This window comes from Strix uralensis, chromosome 5, assembly GCF_047716275.1.
Source record: "Strix uralensis isolate ZFMK-TIS-50842 chromosome 5, bStrUra1, whole genome shotgun sequence".
Lineage (NCBI taxonomy): Eukaryota > Metazoa > Chordata > Aves > Strigiformes > Strigidae > Strix > Strix uralensis.
This window is the reverse complement of record NC_133976.1, coordinates 945,839-965,706: the sequence shown is the minus strand read 5'-3', so window position 1 is coordinate 965,706 and position 19,868 is coordinate 945,839. Positions and strand designations below refer to the sequence as shown.

At 62.8% G+C, this 19,868-nt stretch overlaps 1 protein-coding gene across 1 annotated transcript in view; it reads right to left on the bottom strand.

Annotated features, from left to right (window-relative positions):
* SND1 (staphylococcal nuclease and tudor domain containing 1) overlaps nt 1-19,868 on the bottom strand; it is a 127,088-nt gene that overhangs the window by 21,925 nt on the left and 85,295 nt on the right. Inside the window, exons 15-16 of the mRNA XM_074869597.1 lie at nt 18,112-18,253; nt 7,756-7,865 (exon numbers count right to left, since the gene is read on the bottom strand). Of these exons, the coding sequence (XP_074725698.1) occupies nt 7,756-7,865; nt 18,112-18,253 (252 nt within the window). The remainder of the gene's footprint in view (nt 1-7,755; nt 7,866-18,111; nt 18,254-19,868) is intronic.

The following is a 19,868-nucleotide window of genomic DNA, read 5'->3' as shown; positions in this document are numbered from 1 at the left end:
CCCATCGCTTTTCTCTCCATCAGCGAGGGGAGGGGGTGAGCTGCTGCCCTCCCCAACTTCCCCTCCCCCCCGACTCCTGTTGGGGCCCTAAAATTTGGGGGAAAGTGGGGACTCCTCACCCTGGAGGAGAAGGGCTGGGGGGACCCGGGGTGTGCGCGGGAAGGAACCCCCACCCCGGGATGGGTGTCCTGCCCTGGGGGAGTGCCAGGTACCGGTGATGAGGAGGCACCACACCCCCCCCCCGCAGCACGCAGCCACACACCCCAAGCCACCAGCGGAGTCATTAAACCCCGTCACCACCTGCTAATAACGAAGCCCCCCTGTGCCCCCAGGTGCCGTAAAGGAATAAATCTATGAAATAAATTGTACAGAACGACTCAGAGAGGTCACCGGAGGGGGCAGGACCGTTACCAGCACGAAATAATTCCCCTCCTCAGTCAGATCTGGGAAGTCTCGGCCAAGCTGGAGCGACGCCGGAGTGACACCAGCTCAGCCGGCAGCACCCCCCTGGGTGGTTTTCCTGGCGAGGCCGAGCTTTTCACCCTGAGGTTTTTGTGGGTGTCGGTGCTTGGGGCATCCCTGTGTTGGCACTGGGGGTGGCACGGCACGGCACGGTTTCCAGCTCGCTCCCGCTGCCCAACTGGGGTGAGCGGGGATGGAGGCAGCTGATATTGTGGCCCCCCGGATTGGGGGGTGCACAGAAACGTGCCCCAGCGTCATGCCAACACCGGCCCCAGGGAGGGGGACACGTCGCCGGCACATCCGCCACACGGTTGGGGACAGGGTGTGAAGGTGGCACATGCAGGCACAGAGCTGGGTGCCATCGTGTGTCCCCCCCCACCCTGGGACACACTGAGGAGCAAACCCCCTCCTCGGAGCTCAGCCCCCGCCAGGTCTGGGGTGTCACCTCCCGTCCCCGTGTTTGCTTCTGGCACTAAAACCCCCGTGTTTGAAGTGCACGAGTGAAAAGGGTGACAGGGGTGGGGGGAAAAGGGGAATAAAAAAAAAGAAAAAGGCTCCTTTTTGCTCAGTTCTTGGAGGACTCGGGCGTTTAGCCGAGGAGTTTAACAGCCTCCTGACCCGGCACGTGCCGGCAGCCAGGATCGCCGAGAGAGAAACCTTCAAAGGGCTGGAGGGGTTGGGGGGACGCGGGCAGAGGAGGAGGAGGAGGAGGATGATGAGGTCCTGCCCGCGCCGGGCTGTGCTCAGGGAGGGCGAGAGCCAAATGCCAGCCCCGCTCTAAAAATATAGGCCTGACCCTGTTCTAAAATTACCGCTCGCACCCGCCGCTGGCAGGGAAACCGGCCCCGAGCTGCGGATCCGGCAGCGGGAACGGCTCCCGCTGCACTGCCCGGCTGGAGACTGCTGCAGTGCTGCAAGAGCTGGGGGCTGGCAGGGGCTGGCAGGGGCAGGCAGGGACCAGCAGGGGCTGGCAGGGGGTGGGGGGGCTGGCAGGGGCAGGCAGGGACTGGCAGGGGGCCAGGCAGGGACTGGCAAGGGCTGTCAGGGCCTGGGGGGGCTGGCAGGGGCTGGTGGAACTTGGAAGGACTGGGGGGGTCTGGCAGGGACTGGGGGGGCACTGTCAGATCTGGCAGGGGCAGGCAGGGGTTGGGGGGGGGTGGGCAGGAAGAGACCAGCGTGGGCAGCAGCGCAAGCCCAGCACCCCCCCCCCACCCCCGCCCAGAGCAGCCCTGGCCACCGGCCATGGTGACGATGGGGGGATGTCCCCATCAGCCGGTTGCCATGGAAACCGAAGGGAATCACCCTCCGGAGAGCCCCCTCGCAGCACCCCGGGACCCCCCCTCATGCTGCTTTACCCTAGGAGGGGGCTGCCACCCCCCAGCACCCCAGGAGGGGGCTGTCACAGTTTAAAAGCCCCCCCCCCCTCACTGTGTCTGGGGACAACTGGGTGGGCACCAAACCCCAAAACCAAGCTGGGGCAGCGGCACTGCGCAGGGTGGGGGGGTCACCGTGGCAGGAACCACCTGAAATGAGGGTGCCCCTCGCCGGCACCTCAATTGTGGCACCTTAACCCTCCTCGGGGGGATTATTTGATTTATTCAAGGGACCCAACTTCGCCACCATCCTCGGGAGGGATCGAGCTGCTGCCAACTCGGGGCACTTGCATGGAATTTGGGGGTTCCCCCCCCCAATGGCCCCGCGGCAGAGGGGTGCAGCTGGGCAGAAAGGGCCATTTGGACCCCAAAACCACCGCCGGTTCCTGGCTGCACCCCAAAGCACGGAGCCGGCAGCGGGGTGGGGGGGTGGGGGCTCACCCTGCCCTTGCCCAAGCTGTGAGACGGCAGCGCCAGTGCCCGACGTCCCTTGGTGGCACTGCAGTGGCTTCACAAGCTGGATGGTTGAGGGGTCACTCAAACCACCCCCCCACTGTCCCCCTGGGATCCCAGGCCTGGTCGGTGCGGGGGGACACACACAAGCAGCAGTGTGGCAGGGGGGTCACCAGCCAGGTTTGACCACCCCGGCGCCACCAGCATCACCCTCCTCCCGGTGCCATCTGAGACCGCAGCGGCTGCCGCCGGCTTGGGGGGGGTCAAAAAAGCCGCCACAGCCATCCTGAACGTTTTGGGGGGCCCAGGGGCCAGCAGGAGCACGCCCCCCCCCCCCCCCTCCATCCATCCCTCCCTCCATCCATCGGTGGTGCCTGCCAGCGCCCCGACCCCGCTCGCGTCGAGCCGGCAGCTGCGGCTTTGTTCGAGCCGCGATCGAAATTCCACGTGCATCGAGGCCAGATGGGCCCAAACACTGAGGGGGGCGACGCAGGAAGGAGAAACGCAGCCGGGGAGGCGGCGAAAATGAAGGCGGGGGGGGCAACAACACCCCCCCAAAATGCCATGGTGTGCCATCCCGGCTGCCCGCGACACCCCTTGGGCCACCCCTGGCACCGAGGAGCTCAGGACGCCGGGGCTGGGAGGAAAATCACGATGGCAGATCCCCCCCCGCCCCCCCCCCCCAGCCCTGGTGACAGGCAGAGGTGGGCAGAACCCCCCCCCGAGAGCAGGCAGGAGGCAAGCGAGGGCTCGGGGACATGCCAGACCCCGGCTGGTGCGGTGGAGCGGCGGGGAGGGGGGGGGGGGAATGCGCTGAGGAAGCAGAACGAAGCCCCTGGGACACGGGGCAGTGGTTTATGGCAGCCGCCCGCCCGCGGCGAAGGACGGACGTGCCTGAGGCGTCCCCGTGTCCCCGCGTCCTCCTGTACGTGTGTCCCCACATCCCCCTGTCCTCCTGTCCCTGTGTCCTCATGTCCCCATGTTCCCCTGTCCCTGTGTCCCCACATCCCTCTGTCCCCACATCCCTCTGTCCCCGTGTCCCCCTGTCCCTGTGTCCCTCTGTCCCCACATCCCCCTGTCCCTGTGTCCTCGTGTCCCTGCGTTCCCACATCGCCCTGTCCCCATGTCCCTCTGTCCCTGTGTCCCCATGTCCCCACATGTCCCTGAGCCTACATGCCCCTGTCCCCCTGTCCCCGTGTCCCTCTGTCCCCGCATCCCCCTGTTCCTGCGTCCCCACATCCCTCTGTCCCTGTGTCCCTCTGTCCTTGCGTCCCCCCGTCCCTGTATCCTCTCATCCCTGTATCCCCCTGTCCCTATGTCCCTGTGTCCCTGTGTCCCGGCATCCTCCTGTCCCCGTGTCCCCCTGTCCCTGTGTCCCTCTCCCCATGTCCCTGTGCCCACTGACCTGCAGTGTTTCGGGTGGGCACAGGCTCTCGCTGTTCCTGAGCCCCACAGCTGCCTGCACTGCCTGGCAGCTGCACCCACATCTGCACCCACACCCACATCTGCACGTGTGTCCACACCTGCCCCCCAGCCAGGCCCCCTCCCAGAGTGCCCCCGTCCCCTCCCAGTGTTGGGCAGGAGGAGGAAGAGGAAGAGGAGGAGGAGGAGGAGGCCGGGGGAAACCCGGCCACGGCGCAGAGGCTGCGTGAGTCCGAGTGCTGCAACCCCCCAGCCCCGCCTCTGCCGGGCTCATCTGCCCCAGCTCCCTCCTCCTGCCCCTGTCCCCCTCATTCCTGCCCCACCCCCCCCCAATTCCTGCCCCAGCCCCTCCATTCCTACCTCAGCACCCCCTGCTCCTACTGCTTCCCCCCTCAATTCCTACTCAGCTCCCCCAATTCCTGCCCCAGCCCCCCCAATTCCTGTCCCAGCCCCCCCATTCCTGCTCCAGCCCCCCCACTTCCTGTCCCAGCCCCCCCATTCCTGCTCCAGCCCCCCCAATTCCTGCCCCAGCCCCCCATTCCTATCTCAGCTCCCCCTGCTCGTACCCCAGCCCCCCCCAATTCCTACCCAGTCCGCCCAGTTCCTGCCCCAGCCCCCCGGGATGGGGCAAGAGGAAGATGCCACCTCTCCACCTGCAATCCGGCACCGCAGTGCGTCCGTCCCCCGCGCCAGGAGCCCCCCGCTTGTGCCAGGATAGAAACAGCAGCACTTAACCCCCCCCCAACACCCCAAAACCGAGGGGCACCCCCTGCTCCGTTTCCACACGAGCCGGTGGAGGAACCGGCTGCACCTTGACCAGATGAGGGTCCCCACAGTCGATGTGGGGGGGGCTGAACTCCCGCACCCCTCAGCCGCGACGGGGAGGAGGCGAAGCCGAACGGGGCGACGACGGCGAATTTAAACGGAATTATCGACGCGAGGGTGTAAATACCGGGTGAGAGTGGGGGGAGAGCAAAGTCATCTGCGCATAAATTGCAGAGTTTTATCTCCACAGTCACTCGGGGAGATGGCTAAAGGCTGCGGAGGGCATTTTTTTATCCTATATTGAAATTATGAATCACGGCGTAATTACCCAAAATGGATCTCGCGCTCTGGTGACACAGAAGTTTCAATCAGAGAAGTCGCCCGAGTTCGTGAATTTTAATCTCAAAGACCTTAATGAGAGCGAAATCCGAAGGGGGAGGGGGAGGCAGAGACGGGGAGGCAGGTTCACGGTGAATCCAGCCTCGTCCCAACCCCCCGCCCCCAGCACCCGGCTCTGCCGGCAGGATGCGGCCCCGGCACTTGAATTCTGGCACAGAATTGCCAGAAAAAGCAGAAATCCGCACCCAAACCTGCCGCCCTCGAGCGCCGGGAGCTGCCGCCTGTCCCCCCGCCGGGGTGCTCGGCAGGCCGCTTGCCTGCGCCTCCGTATTTTTTCTTTCAGAAGATCAAAAGAAAGTAATTTACAGTTTTTCGGCTGAGCAGATAAAGCTGCTCCCCTGCAGGGTCACTGATGTAATGAGCATGGGCTGCGGCCACGCAAGGTCGTCGGCGTTGGCCACGCGCCCGCCGGGTAGCCACGGGGCAGCCACGGGGCAGCCGCAGGGAATCCACCTCCTGCCCCCCCCCAGCCGCTGGGCTGCTGCTCCGCAACCCCCCCGCAGCCGCCACGCACCCGCTGGGCATCCACCCTGCATCCACCCTGTGTCTGTCCTGTGTCCTGTGTCTGTCCTGTGTCCTGTGTCTGTCCTGCGTCTGTCCTGCATCCACCCTGCATCCACCCTGCGTCTGTCCTGTGTCTGTCCTGCGTCTGTCCTGTGTCTGTCCTGTGTCCTGTGTCTGTCCTGTGTCTGTCCTGCATCCACCCTGCATCCACCCTGCGTCTGTCCTGTGTCCTGTGTCTGTCCTGTGTCCTGTGTCTGTCCTGTGTCTGTCCTGCATCCACCCTGCATCCACCCTGCGTCTGTCCTGTGTCTGTCCTGTGTCTGTCCTGCATCCACCCTGCATCCACCCTGCGTCTGTCCTGTGTCTGTCCTGTGTCTGTCCTGCATCCACCCTGCATCCACCCTGCGTCTGTCCTGTGTCTGTCCTGCGTCTGTCCTGTGTCTGTCCTGCATCTGTCCTGTGTCTGTCCTGTGTCCTGCGTCTGTCCTGTGTCTGTCCTGCATCCACTCTGCATCCACCCTGCATCCTCTGTGCATCTACGACGCATCCACCCTGCATCTGTCCTGCATCCGCTGTGCATTTGCCATGGATCTGCTGGGCATCCGCTGCACCTCTGCTGTGCATCCACCACCCACCGCATCTACTGGGCATCTGCACTGCATCTGCTGCACTTCTGCTGTGCAACCGCCACACACCCACCCTGCATCCACCCTGCATCCGCCCTGCATCCACCCTGCACCCACCCTGCATCAGCCCTGCATCTGCTGTGCATCCCTGCTGGATCTGCTGCGCTTCTGCTGTGCAACCACCACACATCCACCCCGCATCCCCTCTGCATGCGCCCTGCGCCCTCTGCGCGTCTACGATGCATCCTCCCTGCACCCACCCTGCACCACCTTGTGCACCCGCTGCCCTTCTGCCGTGCACCCACCCTGCACCCACCCTGCACCCAGCCCCGCAGGCAGCAATGCAAACCCCCGCAGAGGGCTTGGTCCTCCTCCAACCCCCCCACCTTGGCCCCCCTTGTCTGCTCAGAGGAGCCCCGATACATCCCACTTGCACCCCGACACGGCGACACAGCGTGGGGACACACACTGTGGGGACACTCACCATGGGGACACGCAACGTGGGACGGGGGGGCTTTGCCTCGCCAGTGCTGCTGCAACGGTGCCCGCAGCCCGTTCCCAGCACCCTCTGGCTCTGAACAAGCCCTCGCCCCGGTGGCTGCTTGGGGGGGGGGGGGCTCCGTTTGCCCCCCAACCCTCTTTACCCTCAAGGCAGTGGCCACGTCCCGCTGCTCGCCCGGCGTTCAGCTGGGGATTGTTGGGGTCACCGCGTCCGCAGCCCAGCCTGGCTCCCAGCGAGGAGGGGGGGTTTGGGGTCCCCAGTGCTCCCCAGTCCGCCCCAGTTCTCCCCAGTGTGGGACTGGTGGCGCGGAGGAATGCGGAGGCAGGGCCAAGCCAGCCAAGCGCAGCGCACCGGAGCCACAGCCACCGTCATGTTGAGAGCAGAGGCTGTGGTTCAATACTGATTTCCACCAAAAATAATAAGATGAAATAAAATAAAATAAGATAAAAGAAAATAAAAGTAAGTAAAAGGAAGTAAACTAAAATAAAATGAAATAAAGGAATAAAATGGAGTAAACTAAAGTAAAATAAAATAAAAATAAAGAAATAAAATGAAGCAAAATAAAATGAAGTAAAACAAAAAGTAAAATAAAATGAAATAAAAATAATGAAGTAAAATAAAATAAAATAAAAATAAGTTAAAGTAAAATAAAATAAAAATAAAATAAAAAATAAAATAAATAAAATAAAGTAAAATAAAATAAAAATAAACGAAATAAAGTAAAATAAAATAAAATAAAAATAAAGTAAAATAAAATAAAAATAAAAATAAAATAGTAAAATAAAAATAAAATAAAAATAAATAAAATAAATAAATAAAATAAAGTAAAATAAAACAAGATAAAATTAAAAACCAAAAATCAGGTGAAGGGGACTGCAGTGCAGTGGCAGGGCAGAGCTGCCCCCGCCGTGCCCCGGCCGGGAGGTGTCGGGGCAGAGCACACCCGAGGCCTCGGCGCCCCCGGAGCGGCCGCAAGTGCCCGTCGATGCTCCCGCTCTCCCCGCGGCCGCCCCGGGACCCTGGAGCCGCCGGGACGGGGCCCCCCGGGCACAGCCCCCGCTCGGGCCACACCACGAGGCACCCGGACGAGGGAGCGGGGCCGACCCCGGCCCGGGGGAGGTTCTGGTGCCATCGGCGGGTCCACGCGGCGTTTCCCAGAGCCCCGCGGCGTTCCCAGAGCGCGGGGACGAGGCGGCTGCGGCTCAGCGACCCCTCGGCGCGTCCCACGGCCCCGCCGCGCATCTCCTACCTCTCGCTGCAGCACCAGCTCCTTGGTGAAGTGCGTGGCCTCCTCGCTGAAGGGTTCACCCTCCTGGACCAGCCCCGGCAGGTTGCGGGCTCCCCGGGGACACTCGATGCCTGGCGGGAGGAAGAGGAGGAAGAGGAGAGTGAGGTGCTGGGAGGAGGCCGGCGCTCAGCCAGGTGCCGTGGGCTGGGGGCGTCACCCGGAAGGGATGTTTTGGGGAGAAAAGGGGCCACCGGAGAGTTGGTGGGATGGGATCAGCTCCTGGGAGAGACCAGGACAGCCCTGGGGGCAGTGGGGTTGGGGACATGGGGATGGGCAGGGGATGAGCCAGAGGGGCTGGGACATGGGGACAAACAAGGGAAGAGCCAGGGGGACATGGTGACAAGTAAGGGAAGAGCCAGGGGGACATGGTGACAAGTAAGGGACGAGCCGGGGCTTTGGGGACATGGGGACAAGCAAGGGAAGAGCCAGCAGGGTTGGGGACATGGGGATGAGCCAGTGGGGTTGGGGACATGGTGACAAGTAAGGGATGAGCTAGGGAGGATGGGAACATGGGGACAAGCAAGGGAAGAGCCAGCAGGGTTGGGGACACAGGGACAAGTAAAGGATGAGCCAGTAGTGTTGGGGACATGGGGACAAGTAAGGGAAGAGCCAGGGCTGTTGGGGACATGGGGACAAGTAAAGGACAAGCCAGTGGGGTTGGGGACACGGGGACAAGTAAAGGATGAGCCAGCGGGGTTGGGGACGAGCTTGGGATGAGCCAGCAGGGTTGGGGACGTGGAGCCCCAGCCTTCCCCCCAGCCCTCATTAAAAATTAACATCCTTAAAATTAAAACTTAAGACACTTTAAAAAGAAAGCCGGACCCCCCCCAGCCCCCACTCAGTCTCCCCCCGGTGACCACCCCGGGCTCCCCTTTGGCCAAGTGCTGCCAGCACCTGCGCTGGCCCCCACTATTAAACTGGGATTTCCTGCATTATTAATTTTATTTTTACATAATTCGTTATTAATGAAGTGCCGGGAATTACACTTAGCGTCTGCCTGATAAAATGCCGCCCCGCTCCAGCCGGGAGCACCCAGGGTCACCCCGGGAGAGCTTTGGGTGATGTCCCCATGTCCCCCCCCACACCAACCACTCCACGTCGGGGAATTGGGGAGGGTCCCCGCCCCGCGCAGGTGCGGGGGATGAGAAGCACCCGGTGAAATCAAGGACAATTAAATGGTTAAATGATGATTTAGCTGAAGGCTGCAGGGGCCGGGGGGGTCCCCAGCCCTGCTGTGGGGGCTGGTGGGGGTCCGGGGGGGTCTCCAGCCCTGCTGTGGGGTTGGGTGGGGGTCCAGGGGGGTCCTCAGCCCTGCTGGGGGGGCTGGGGGGGTCCCTGCCTGCTCACAGGCCCTGTAGCAGTGTGTGTGTGTGTGTGTGTGTGTGTTACCCCACCCCAGAGCACCTGGAGAAGGAGCCTGGAGCACTGGGAAGCTGCCCCACTGCCCCCTGCACCCCAATTCTGCTCCCTGACTGGGGGTGCAGGAGCCAGGCTGCAATTCAGGAGGACACATCCCTGTCCCCAACCCTGTCCCCATCCCCATCCCTGTCCCCAACCCTGTCCCTGTCACATCTCCATCCCCATCCCCATCCCAGTCTCCATCCCACCCCATTCCTGTCCCTGTCACATCCTAGTCCCCTTCCCCATCCCCATCCCCACCCCTGTCCCCTCGCCTCACCCCCCCCCGCCGTTGCCATCCCCGTGCCCGCAGAGCCCGGTGCTGCTGTCAGCCAAAACCCCCTTTTCCCCCTCTTTTCCCGCCTCCCCCCCCACACTGTCTCCGAGGGAAGCGAAACCCTCCCAGGGAATCGGGCAGGAGTTTCGCTGCCCTGACAGTGCAGGCAGCTGCCAGCCCCCAGCCCTGCCTGCGTCCCCCCTGGGTGACAGGGACTCCCTGTCCCTGCCTGTGCTCCCCCCCCCTCCCCGGCCTCGGTGGCACTGACATCCTCTGCCCCCCAAAAAATGGGGCAGGAAGGGAAGATTTCGGGAAACACGGCGCAATATGGGGTGGGGAGAGCGGGCAATCCAGTGATTTTTGTTAACGAGCTGGAAACCGGCAGCGTGGTAACGAACTGCCATGGCAAAGGCGCTGCCGGGTCTCCGGCAAGGAGCATCCTCCAGCGCCGCGCTGGGAGGGGGAAATGAGGAGCCAGAGCTGCCAAGAGCGTGTCTTCCCTTCCTCCTCCTCCTCCTCCTCCTCCTCCTCCTCCTCCTCCTCCTCCTCCGCGGAGCGAGCAGGGGTTGGGGGAAGGGAGCCGCGGCGGCGAGGCATTATGCACCACGGCGGCAAGCTTTTCTAAAGAAAACCTGAAGAAATAGCTGAGGAAGCATCTGAGGCCTTAAATAAAATAAAAAAGCAAAACGCAGCTTTTTGTCAACGTGGTGAAGGGCTGTCGGCCCCGTGGTGCCGGAGGACGCCGGCACAACCCGCTGCCACCCCGGACAGACGGCGCAGCAGCTCAGGATGCCAGCTCAGATCCTCTCTCTGCCTCTGACGCCTCCTAAACCCACACGAGTGAAAGCTGCTTTTGGAAAAGGATAAACCTAAAAAGGATGGGATGAGCGTGCTCGGCCCCAGAAACCCGCCGGCTGCCGTACGGCGAAGGGAGGGGGACGCTCGGTGCTCACCGGCTAAGCGAGCCCGGCAAAAAGTTACCCAGCGCTTTAAAAAAAAAATAAATAACTCAACCCGAAGCAGCTGCTCGGCTGCTCTCCCTGGGAAGCTGTAACGTATTAATGTGCGCAGAGGAGGGATGTGGTTTAAAATGCTGCAGCGTGCGGCTGCCGCCGCTCCCCCCCCAGGGCTCTCGGAAGAACTCGGCTACAAATCACCTCTGCCAAAGGCTTCTGCCGAGCGGCCAGGCCCGGCGCCGGCGGGGATGGAGGACACAGTGGCCGGGCTGCGGGGGGGTGCTGCCACCCTGGCCCCGGCCCTGCAGGGATGGAGGTTGAGGGCTGGGGATGAGCATCCCACAGCATCCTGGGGTAGCCCAGGGCATCCCACAGCATTCCAGGGTACCCCGGGGTATCCCATGGCATCCCACAGCATCCCAGGCCATCCTGCAGCATCCCTGAGTATCCCACAGTATCCTGGGGTATCCTGCAGCATCTCTGGGGCATCCCAGGGAATCCCACAGCATCCCGGAGTATCCTGCAGCAACCTTGGGGCATCCCACAGCATCCTGGGGTATCCTGCAGCATCCCGGGGTATCCCACAGCATCCCAGGGCTTCCCAGGGTATCCCGCAGCATCCCGCAACATTCCAGGGCATCCTGCTGCATCCCGGGGTATTCCACAGCATCCTGGGGTATCCCACAGCATTCCAGAGCATCCTGCTCCATCCCAGGGAATCCCACAGCATCCCAGAGTATCCTACAGCAACCCTGGGGTATCCCATAGCATTCCAGGGCATCCTGCTGCATCCCTGGGTATCCCACAGCATCCCAGGGCATCCCACAGCATCCCCGAGTATCCTACAGCAACCCTGGGACATCCCACAGCATCCTGGGGTATCCCACAGCATCCCAGGGCATCCCACAGCATCCTGGAGTATCCTGCAGCAACCCTGGGACATCCCACAGCATCCTGGGGTAACCCACACCCGGCATCACCTGCCTCTCCCCTCCCTCCGGGAGCTCATAAAAAACCTCTCCCAAATATCTCCATGGAAAATCTCTTGGATTTACCCCCGACTTCCCATCCCCCCTGGAGTGGGGGTTTTTCCAGCCCTGATTTTGGGGCTCAAAACAGCGTTTTTCCCCCCCTTGCTGTGCCATAACCGTGACGGGCACGGGGGGGAAGGGACAGCACCACACAAGGTTCACCGGTTCGGGAGCGCCTGCGCCGGTGCCGAATGTCGGGGATTGATCTCTGGGGGGGGATTTATGGATTTTGGGAAAAACAGAGGCGAGCCGACGGGAGGAGAGGAGCTGCACGGTGGCAGCGGGCAAAGGCTTTGGGCCGGATCCTGCCATTGCAAGCAGCAGCGCTGGGCAGGACGATGACACCTGTCACCAGGGGAGCTGAGCCGGGGCTGGCGGTGATGCCGGGGGCTGGTGGTTAAGTTGGGGGGCTGGTGCTGGTGCTGAGGGTTGGTGGTGTTGCCGGGGGGCTGGTGGTGATGCCGGGGGGCTGGTGCTGATGCTGAGGGTTGGTGGTGTTGCCGGGGGGCTGGCGGTGATGTCGGGGGGCTGCCGCTGCCTCTTCCCCGGCGCTGGCAGGCGCGCGGCCAGCCTCCGAGTCGTGATGGCAACTTGGCTGCTGCCGCAGAGCCCGTGTGGGAGCGCGGCGTATTTTTAACACTAGTCCCTACCAAAATAGAGGCTGCTGGGAACAGGGAAACAGACGGCAGCGGGGAGGCGGGAGGTGGCCGGGTGCTGCCGAACCGGGCTGGCTCCTGCTAACGCAGCCCAGAGTTGGGGGGGCTGCCCGGGGACCCCCTGCCCGGAGACCCCAGATTTTCGGGTCACCGTGTCCCAACACCGCTGCAAGCGGCCGGGGTGAAAAAATAAGGTAAACCAACAAAAAAATAGTGGTAAAAATACATCAGTTCCCAAAAGTTGAAGTATTGTAAGAAAATTCTGGCTGGGAAGGGCTTTGGGGGGGTCTCTGATCCAACGCAGGGTGCGCTGGGGTGGGGGGGCACAACCTGGAGCGGGCACAACCTCGGGGGGCTGCCGCCACTCCCTGCAACTCACACAGAAACCTCCATTTCCCCCTTTTTTCCCCCAAAAGCAGATACATGCCCTGACGTGGCTCTTTGGGGCTGCTCGGCTGCGGGTCACAGCCCTCCTCGCCCCCACCCCACCGGGGCCGGATCCCGGTAACGGTGCCGCCGGCCCCCGCACCGAGAAGGCGTCAGGCTGCAGAGTCTCGCCGGGAAAGCGAAACCCGGGATTAAATTAGCGCCTATTTGCATATATTTATAGCCCTCCAACGTATATATTTTAGCTGGGAAGCCGGGTTGAGGCTCCCCTGAGAGCATCCCTGAAGTCACAGTTACAAGGGACCCGTCTTTATGATGCTCATTTGCATTTGATATATATAAAAAAAAAGGAAAGCATTGATAAAATGCAGCTATTTCTCATATTTCTGGCTCGAAGCGACGGGTGATGGCACCGTGCGGAGTGGGCAGAGAGCAGGCGAGCACCGCGGTCCTGCTCCGCTCAGGAGCACCGAGAGAGGCTCCCGGGAATGGCAGCGGTTGGAAAATCAATTAAAAAAAAAGTAGGAAAAATAAAAAAAGAACATGAGTGTGTCCGGAGGGTGAAACCCAAACCCGGGTCGCTGGCACCGGCCACTGCAGCTCCCCGCGCCGCCGCCCAGCATCCGCCTGCCTTATTTTATATGATGCAATTACTTTGGTGATTAATTAATTAACCAAGGAGAAACCCCTCCCCGCCGTGGGGTGCAGCGCAGGAGCCCCCACCCCCAGATGTCCCCGTCGGCCCCCCAAAACCAAGCGAGCCCAGGGGTACGCGCCGGGGGAGGACAAAGCACGCCCAGGGGGAGAGACGCCTCAGCCACACTGCGACCCCCCCCACATTGGGACCCCCCCCCAACTAGGGACACCCCCACACTGGCTGAGACCCCCCTGTTTCATCGGGGTCCGGCACCGGTGCTCGCAGTGGGTGCCCTGGGGTGGGCATTGAGGCGGGTAGGGAGGGGGGCTGAGGGTGGGATGTGGGTGCTGTATTGGAGCTGGGGGGAGTCAAGAGGGCACCCTAAAATCCAGCTGGTGGGGGCGAGCGGAGGTTGGGAGGAGGGCTGGAGGCTTGGGGGATGCTCCAGCAGCACTGTGGGGGGTGATGGTTTTCTGGGGTGCCATGGAACAGGACATGGAGCAGCAGCCCCCACGAGGAGGGACCCCCATGGAGGAGGGATCCCCATGGAGGAGGACCACGGAGCCAGGAGCCCCACAAAGAAGGACCAAAGAGCAGGGACCCCCACGAAGCTGGGACCCCCACAGAGCAGGGACCCCCATGGAGCCAGGACCCCCACAGAGCAGGACCATGGAGCAGGGACCCCCACGAAGCTGGGACCCCCACAGAGCAGGACCACGGAGTGGGGCTCACCCAGACACAGGCTCCGCTGTCACAGGCCTGCGGCTCCCCCCGGGGTGCCAACGTTTGGAGGTGGGGGCCACCCCACTCCTCTGCCTGTTAGCTCAGCTCCCCTCCAGCAGGACCCCCCTCTTCTCCCCTCTCCTCTCACCACCATTTCACCCTCCTGGTGCAGCCAGCAGCTCACCGCAGCGACCCCCCCCCCCCCCCCCAATAAAGTCTGGGGAGTCCCGGAGCCCCCCCCAAGGCACCTGCCCTTTCATTAGCTGTTTCACTAAATAATTGATCAGGGCTCATTAGAGGCAGAGCTGCTTAATAACTGACTTTGCCTGAGTCAGGGTAAAAGTTTAATTTCCCAGCGCCACGAGCTGGGAGCTGCACCAGCCCCCCCGTCCCGGTGACGGGCACCAGCAGCTCCCCAGCAGCGTTTCAGGGAGCCCCGGGGGCGTGGCCGGGGATGGGGGTGGCACCCCCAAAGCGCCCATCAGTGCCACCCACCGTGCCAGTGTGCCAGGGCAGCTGGGAAAGGTGCCAGCAGGGGCTGGGAAATTATTCAAATTATTAGCCCCCTCCTGGGCTCAGGGTCACCCCAAAACCTCCATCCCCGGTGAGCGCAGGTCGCAGGGGAAGGGGCCACCCCGATTCCGCTGGGGCTGCACCCCCAGGATGCTTTAAGATTTGCCACCGGCTGGAGAAACTGGGGGTGAATCACCCCGAGTGCCGGGGCAAGGAGGGGACAGGGCCAACGCAGCGAGCTCGGTGGCATCGGCGGCGCTGGCGCTGCTGTCGGGATGTGGGGGGGAATCCGGCCAAATCCCAGGAATACCCACGCTGGCAGATGTGCGGGGTCTGCAGCGGGGAAGACAGAAGGGGCGCGTCATCTTCCCTGCTAATTGGCATGTTACCTGCCTTTTTAGCCTGTAATTAATGTCTACAGCTTGATTAGCGAGCCCCGGCTGGGGAAGGTCTCCCCGGAGAAGAGCGGGGGCAGAGCAGGAGCCGCTGCGGCCTCCCCCTGCACTAAGGGGCCGGGAAGGGAGCGGGACACTTTGCTCTGACACCCAAGAAGCGTCTCCAGCAGCACCACTAGCCTGGCTCAGCACGCCAGGGCTCTGGGATGTGCAAATCAGGATGGGCCTGTGCAAAGTGCGATGCTCCTGGGTGATGCAGGACGATCCTTTGCAATGCAGGATGGTCCTGTGCAACATGGGATGACCCTGAGCAATGCAGGATGGTCCTGGGCGATGCAGGATGATCCTATGAACCAGGACGGTCCTGTGCAAAGCAGGATGGTCCTGTGCAATGCAGGACGCTCCTGGGTGATGCAGGATGATCCTGTGCAGCTCAGGGTGCTCCTGTGCAATATGGGATGACCCTGAGTGATGCATGATGGTCCTGAGCAATGCAGGATGGTCCTGTGCAACATGGGATAACCCTGAGTGATGCAGGATGCTCCTGGGTGACACGGGATGGTCCTGGGTGATGCAGGATGGTCCTGAGCAGCTCAGGGTGCTCCTGTGCAACATGGGATGACCCTCAGTGACACAGGATGTTCCTGGGTGACACAGGATGGTCCTGGGCGACGCAGGATGGTCCTGGGCGAGGCGGGACACCCCAGGAGACGCAGAGGCTGGTGCCGAGGGGTGCAGCTGCATTCCCAGGGGGCCGCAGCTGCCCACGGGCACCCGGCTCCCCAAAATCTTCCCCCCCCGAGCACGGCGCCCACTTCCAACAGTGCAGAGCCGCTGAGGGAGGTGGCCGGGGGGGTCACTCAGGCCACGGGTGCCCCCAGCACCCATCCAGGCACCCTCGGCCGCAGCGGGTCCCCCCCTATCACCCCCCCCGAGGCAGGTGGGGCTGGGGGGTTGGAGGGGGGGGTTATTCACAACTTTTGGGGAGCAAAATCAGCCCCTGGAAGCGGGCGACAGCCCGGCGGTCTCCACAGCAACGGGGATTAAATATAAAATATAACCAGCAGCGAGCGCGCTCCCCCCGGAGCTCTCCCCGGAGCCATCCATTTCCAGGCCGCCCCAGCACCCTCCCCGCCCCCTCCCCTTTAATTTAAAAATTATAAAAATAATTGGAAAGGCCGAGCCGGAGCCTCAGCGCGAGCGGCCAGGAACACCGGGAGGGATGGGGGGGATTTAACCGGGCGGGAGCCTCTTCATCCCGCCCTGCCAAGGGGATTAATCGGTGCCGGTGCCCTGGAGGTCCCGTGGGATCCGGGGTGGCCGTCCCCCACCCGAGCGTCTCCCACCGGCGAGGAAGAGGATGGGGAATGGCGATTCCCCTGAAACGGGCCGCTCAAGCACGGGGAGCAAAGCAAATCCCAATGCTAGGCACCCGAAATCATGGGGGGCCTGAAATCATGGGGGGAGCATCCCCAAGTGTGCTGGTGGGACGATGCGGCACCTGAAATCCTGGGGGTCTCAAAATCATGGGGGGCCTGAAATCATGAGGGGAGCGTCTCCGAGCGTGCTGGCGGGATGACACGGCACCTGAAATTGTGGGGGGTCCGAAATTGTGGGGGACCCGAAATCGTGGGAGACGCGTCCCTGATGCGGTGCCCGAAATCTTGGGGGCTCCAAAATCACGGGGGGCCCCGAAACCACGGGGGGGGACACCGGCGGCTGCGCCGGGCCGTGCCCTGCCACCAGCTGCGGCAGGATTCCCGCGTGGGGAAGGCGGCCGGAGCCAGCGGCAGCCTTTTAAACCAGAAATATTTAAATATATACCTAAATTCCTCCTCCCTGAGCACGTGGGAGTTTTATCGCTTCTTAAAATTTTACCGTCTCCGTCGCAGGCAAGGGGGAGTCTCGTTTCCCCGTCTTTTGCAGCTGACTTTAAGAATGGTTCATTATAAATAAGACTGGGTGACTATTTATACGCACAAGCGCGCGCAGAAGGACGGGTTTAGGACGCGCTTCCCACACGGCAGGAGCAGGGCTGGGGACACTCGTGCTCGGGCCACGGCCACGGGTTGTCCCCAGGCCCTGGCACCGCTCCAGCACGGGGGAGGGGGGGGCGGGTTTGGTGACTGGAAGGTGATGGTGACGGTCACAGGTGGGACTGGGGGTCCCTGGAAGCGCTGGACGCGTCCTACGGTGCCACGGAGCTCCGGCAGATGGGGGAGGGGTCAGGGATTTGCATCTTTGGGGTGCGAGGGGAAAGGGCTGCGGGTGATGATGGGGGGGGCCCGTGGCAAAGCCCTTGGTGCTGCGGTGGCCTCGGGGGGCGGCGGAGCGGGTGAATAAAGCGACGGATAAAGACTCCCCGAGTCCATCCCGGCCCCCACACTCCCCCCCCTCAGATAAATATTCCATTGGTGGGAGCGGGAAGAGCTGCTGCTTACAGCAACCTCGGTGGTTTTATCCCCATCTAAGATCTATTTATATGCTTATTGAATTTTTCATAACCAAGTTGTGAACGATCGGTGTTCAGGGTCATCCTTCATACACGGTTATCGCCATAGAAACGGGAGCGAGGGATGAGCCGCCCCACATCCTCTCCCATCGAGGGATCCGGCTCCGCGAGCCGCTGCTCGCCCCGGTAACGGGGTTCCCCGTGCTGGGGGGACACCCCGGCGCCGCTCACCCACCGGGGAGGTGGCACCTCCAAACCCCCGGGGATGGTGATGCTCCGCGGCGAAGCTTTGGCTCAAATCCGCACCGCAACTGGCGTTGGTTTAGTTGGGGGGGGGGGGGGGGGGGAAATTCTGCTATTTTTGTAGGACCTACCAAAACCACCACACGCCTCTCTCAGCTCATGCTCAGACCCGTCCCCGCGTGTCCCCATCCCACCGCCTTCCTCCCCCATCTCTGTGATGCTCCTGGGGTTCACCGCCCGGCTCCCCAGTTTTGGGGGAGGACAGCACCCTTCCCAGGCCCCCCCCCGCCCAAAATCACCCCCCAAACCACCCTGCCTGCGGGAGGAGCACCCTGCTCGCCCTGCCTGCACCCACCAGGAGGGAAGAGGGGGTGAGCAGCCACACCACGGGGCACTGAAACGTGCAGGAGGCACATGGTGGGGGGCACAGCGGGGTTGGGGGGGGAAGACCCCCCCTCCAGCACCCAAACCCTCTAAACATCTCCAATTAGTGCTCCCCAGCCCAATTAACCCCCAAGGTTTGGCAGCATCAGCCTTAATGTCACCCGCAGGTATGTGGAGGGGGAGGGAGGATCGTGTAGACAAGGAGGGGGGAAGGACCCCCCCTCGCCATGCTGAGGGGTGGCCCTGCGCGGGGCCGGGGGCTCACCTGCGAGGAGGAAGGTGATGAGGCAGGTTTCCTTTGGCATGAAGAGCTTGAGGCGGGAGCCGCTGAAGACGTACTCCACCACGGCCTCGGAGCGGCCGGCGCGCTGCAGGAAGGGCAGGAACTGCTTTGCCTTCTGGGTGTCCTGAGAAAAGGGGGAAAAAACAGGGTGGGGGGGGGTGTCAGGGTTGGGGGGGGGGGGGGTGTCCCATCGATGTGCGGGGACCCGCCACCACCCCGATGTCCCGCAGGGTGGGTGCTGGTTGGGGTGTGGGATGTGGGCAGGGATCCCGCTTCTCCCAGTTTGGGGTGGACCGTGCACCCCCAAACCTGCACCCACAGCCCTGGGGCGCCCGACAGCGATGGTGCAGGCAGGAGCAGGCAGGAGCAGGCAGGCCGGCTCCTGCCCCATCCCTCCCTCCATAACAGAGCAGCCCTTTCTGGGGAAACCCCCTCTGCGGGCCACCCGCTCCCTTCCCAGCAGCGAGCCTATAAATTCACGCACGTTCGTTAATGAAAACTTAACGAGCTGCCGAGCAGCTCGGGGTCCCCTGGGTGCCTCCCTGGGTACCCAGCCAGCGTCACCGCCGGCGTCACCGGTGTCCCCACGAGGACTCAGTGTGGCACCCACGTGCCAGCAGCCTCGACGCTGAGCACCGTCCCGTTGCCGCCGTCGCATGAATGGGGTGAACCCCCCCTCTGCCCAGTGCAGCCGGGGGGAACCGCAGAGCCCACCTCAGCCCACCGGCACCACGGTCGGCACCTCCGCGTGTCCCGGAGGCAAGAGGCTCCGTGTTGCAAGCGCCCGATTTATTTACCCGAGGAAAAAAGGGGAGGAAAAAAAAAAAAAAGCGTTTCCTGAAATAAAAGGCAGCCAGGTGGCTTTTTATCTCACTCCGGCCTTAATTTAGAAAAATGAGCTGCGGAGGAGAGAAGGGAACATGCCCCGGCCTCTCGGCGGGACCTGGAGCCGGCTCTGCCGCGCAGGGATGGAGGCAGCAGCCGGGCCGCAGCCGGAGCAGGGTTTAATAACTTTTATTAATCTAAACGCAGCGCGGCGGTGCTGGGAAGGGGCTGTAAATCTCCCGAGCAGAGGACGGGAGCCAGGGCGGGAGGGGGACGGCGCTGGCATCGGCTGGCGGAGGAGCCGGAGCCGCTTCTAGAGGATGGCAGCGGAGGAAGAGGCGAATCTCGGGGCCCCTCTGGGGATGGGGGGAGCTGCAGCAGGAACCGTGCTGCCCTGCCTGCAGTTCTGCCTGCGGCTCTGCCTGCGGCTCTGCCCGCGGCTCCGGCGGGGATCGGTGCTGGCGGCACGAGAGCGAAGGGGCCGGTGGTCGCGTGCGTCCCCCATGTCATCCACTTGCTCCCGCGCACGCGTGACCTAGAGCGGGCGCAAGATCTTGGTGGTCCCTGAGTACCAGAGGCGCCACCCCCCAGCTCCGGCACCGGGAAAGGCACCGGGAAAGGCACCGGGAAAGGCACCGTCATCTGCTGCGCCGGCGCTTCAGCATCTCTCTCCCATCGGCACCGCCCCGGCAGCTCCCCGGCCACGCGCCGACGCCGCAGCTCCCTTCGCTGCAGGCGCCCACCCGCAAAGGGGTCTCAGGGAAACGCCCCCCCCCAGCACCCCAGCTGGAAAAGCCCCCCCCACCCGCCCCCCGAAATCCCGTTCCGCTGCCGCGCTCACTCGGTGCCACGTGCGCGCGGTGCACGGAACACGCCCGGGGAGGGTTTTGGAGCAGATGTGCAGTCAAGAAGTT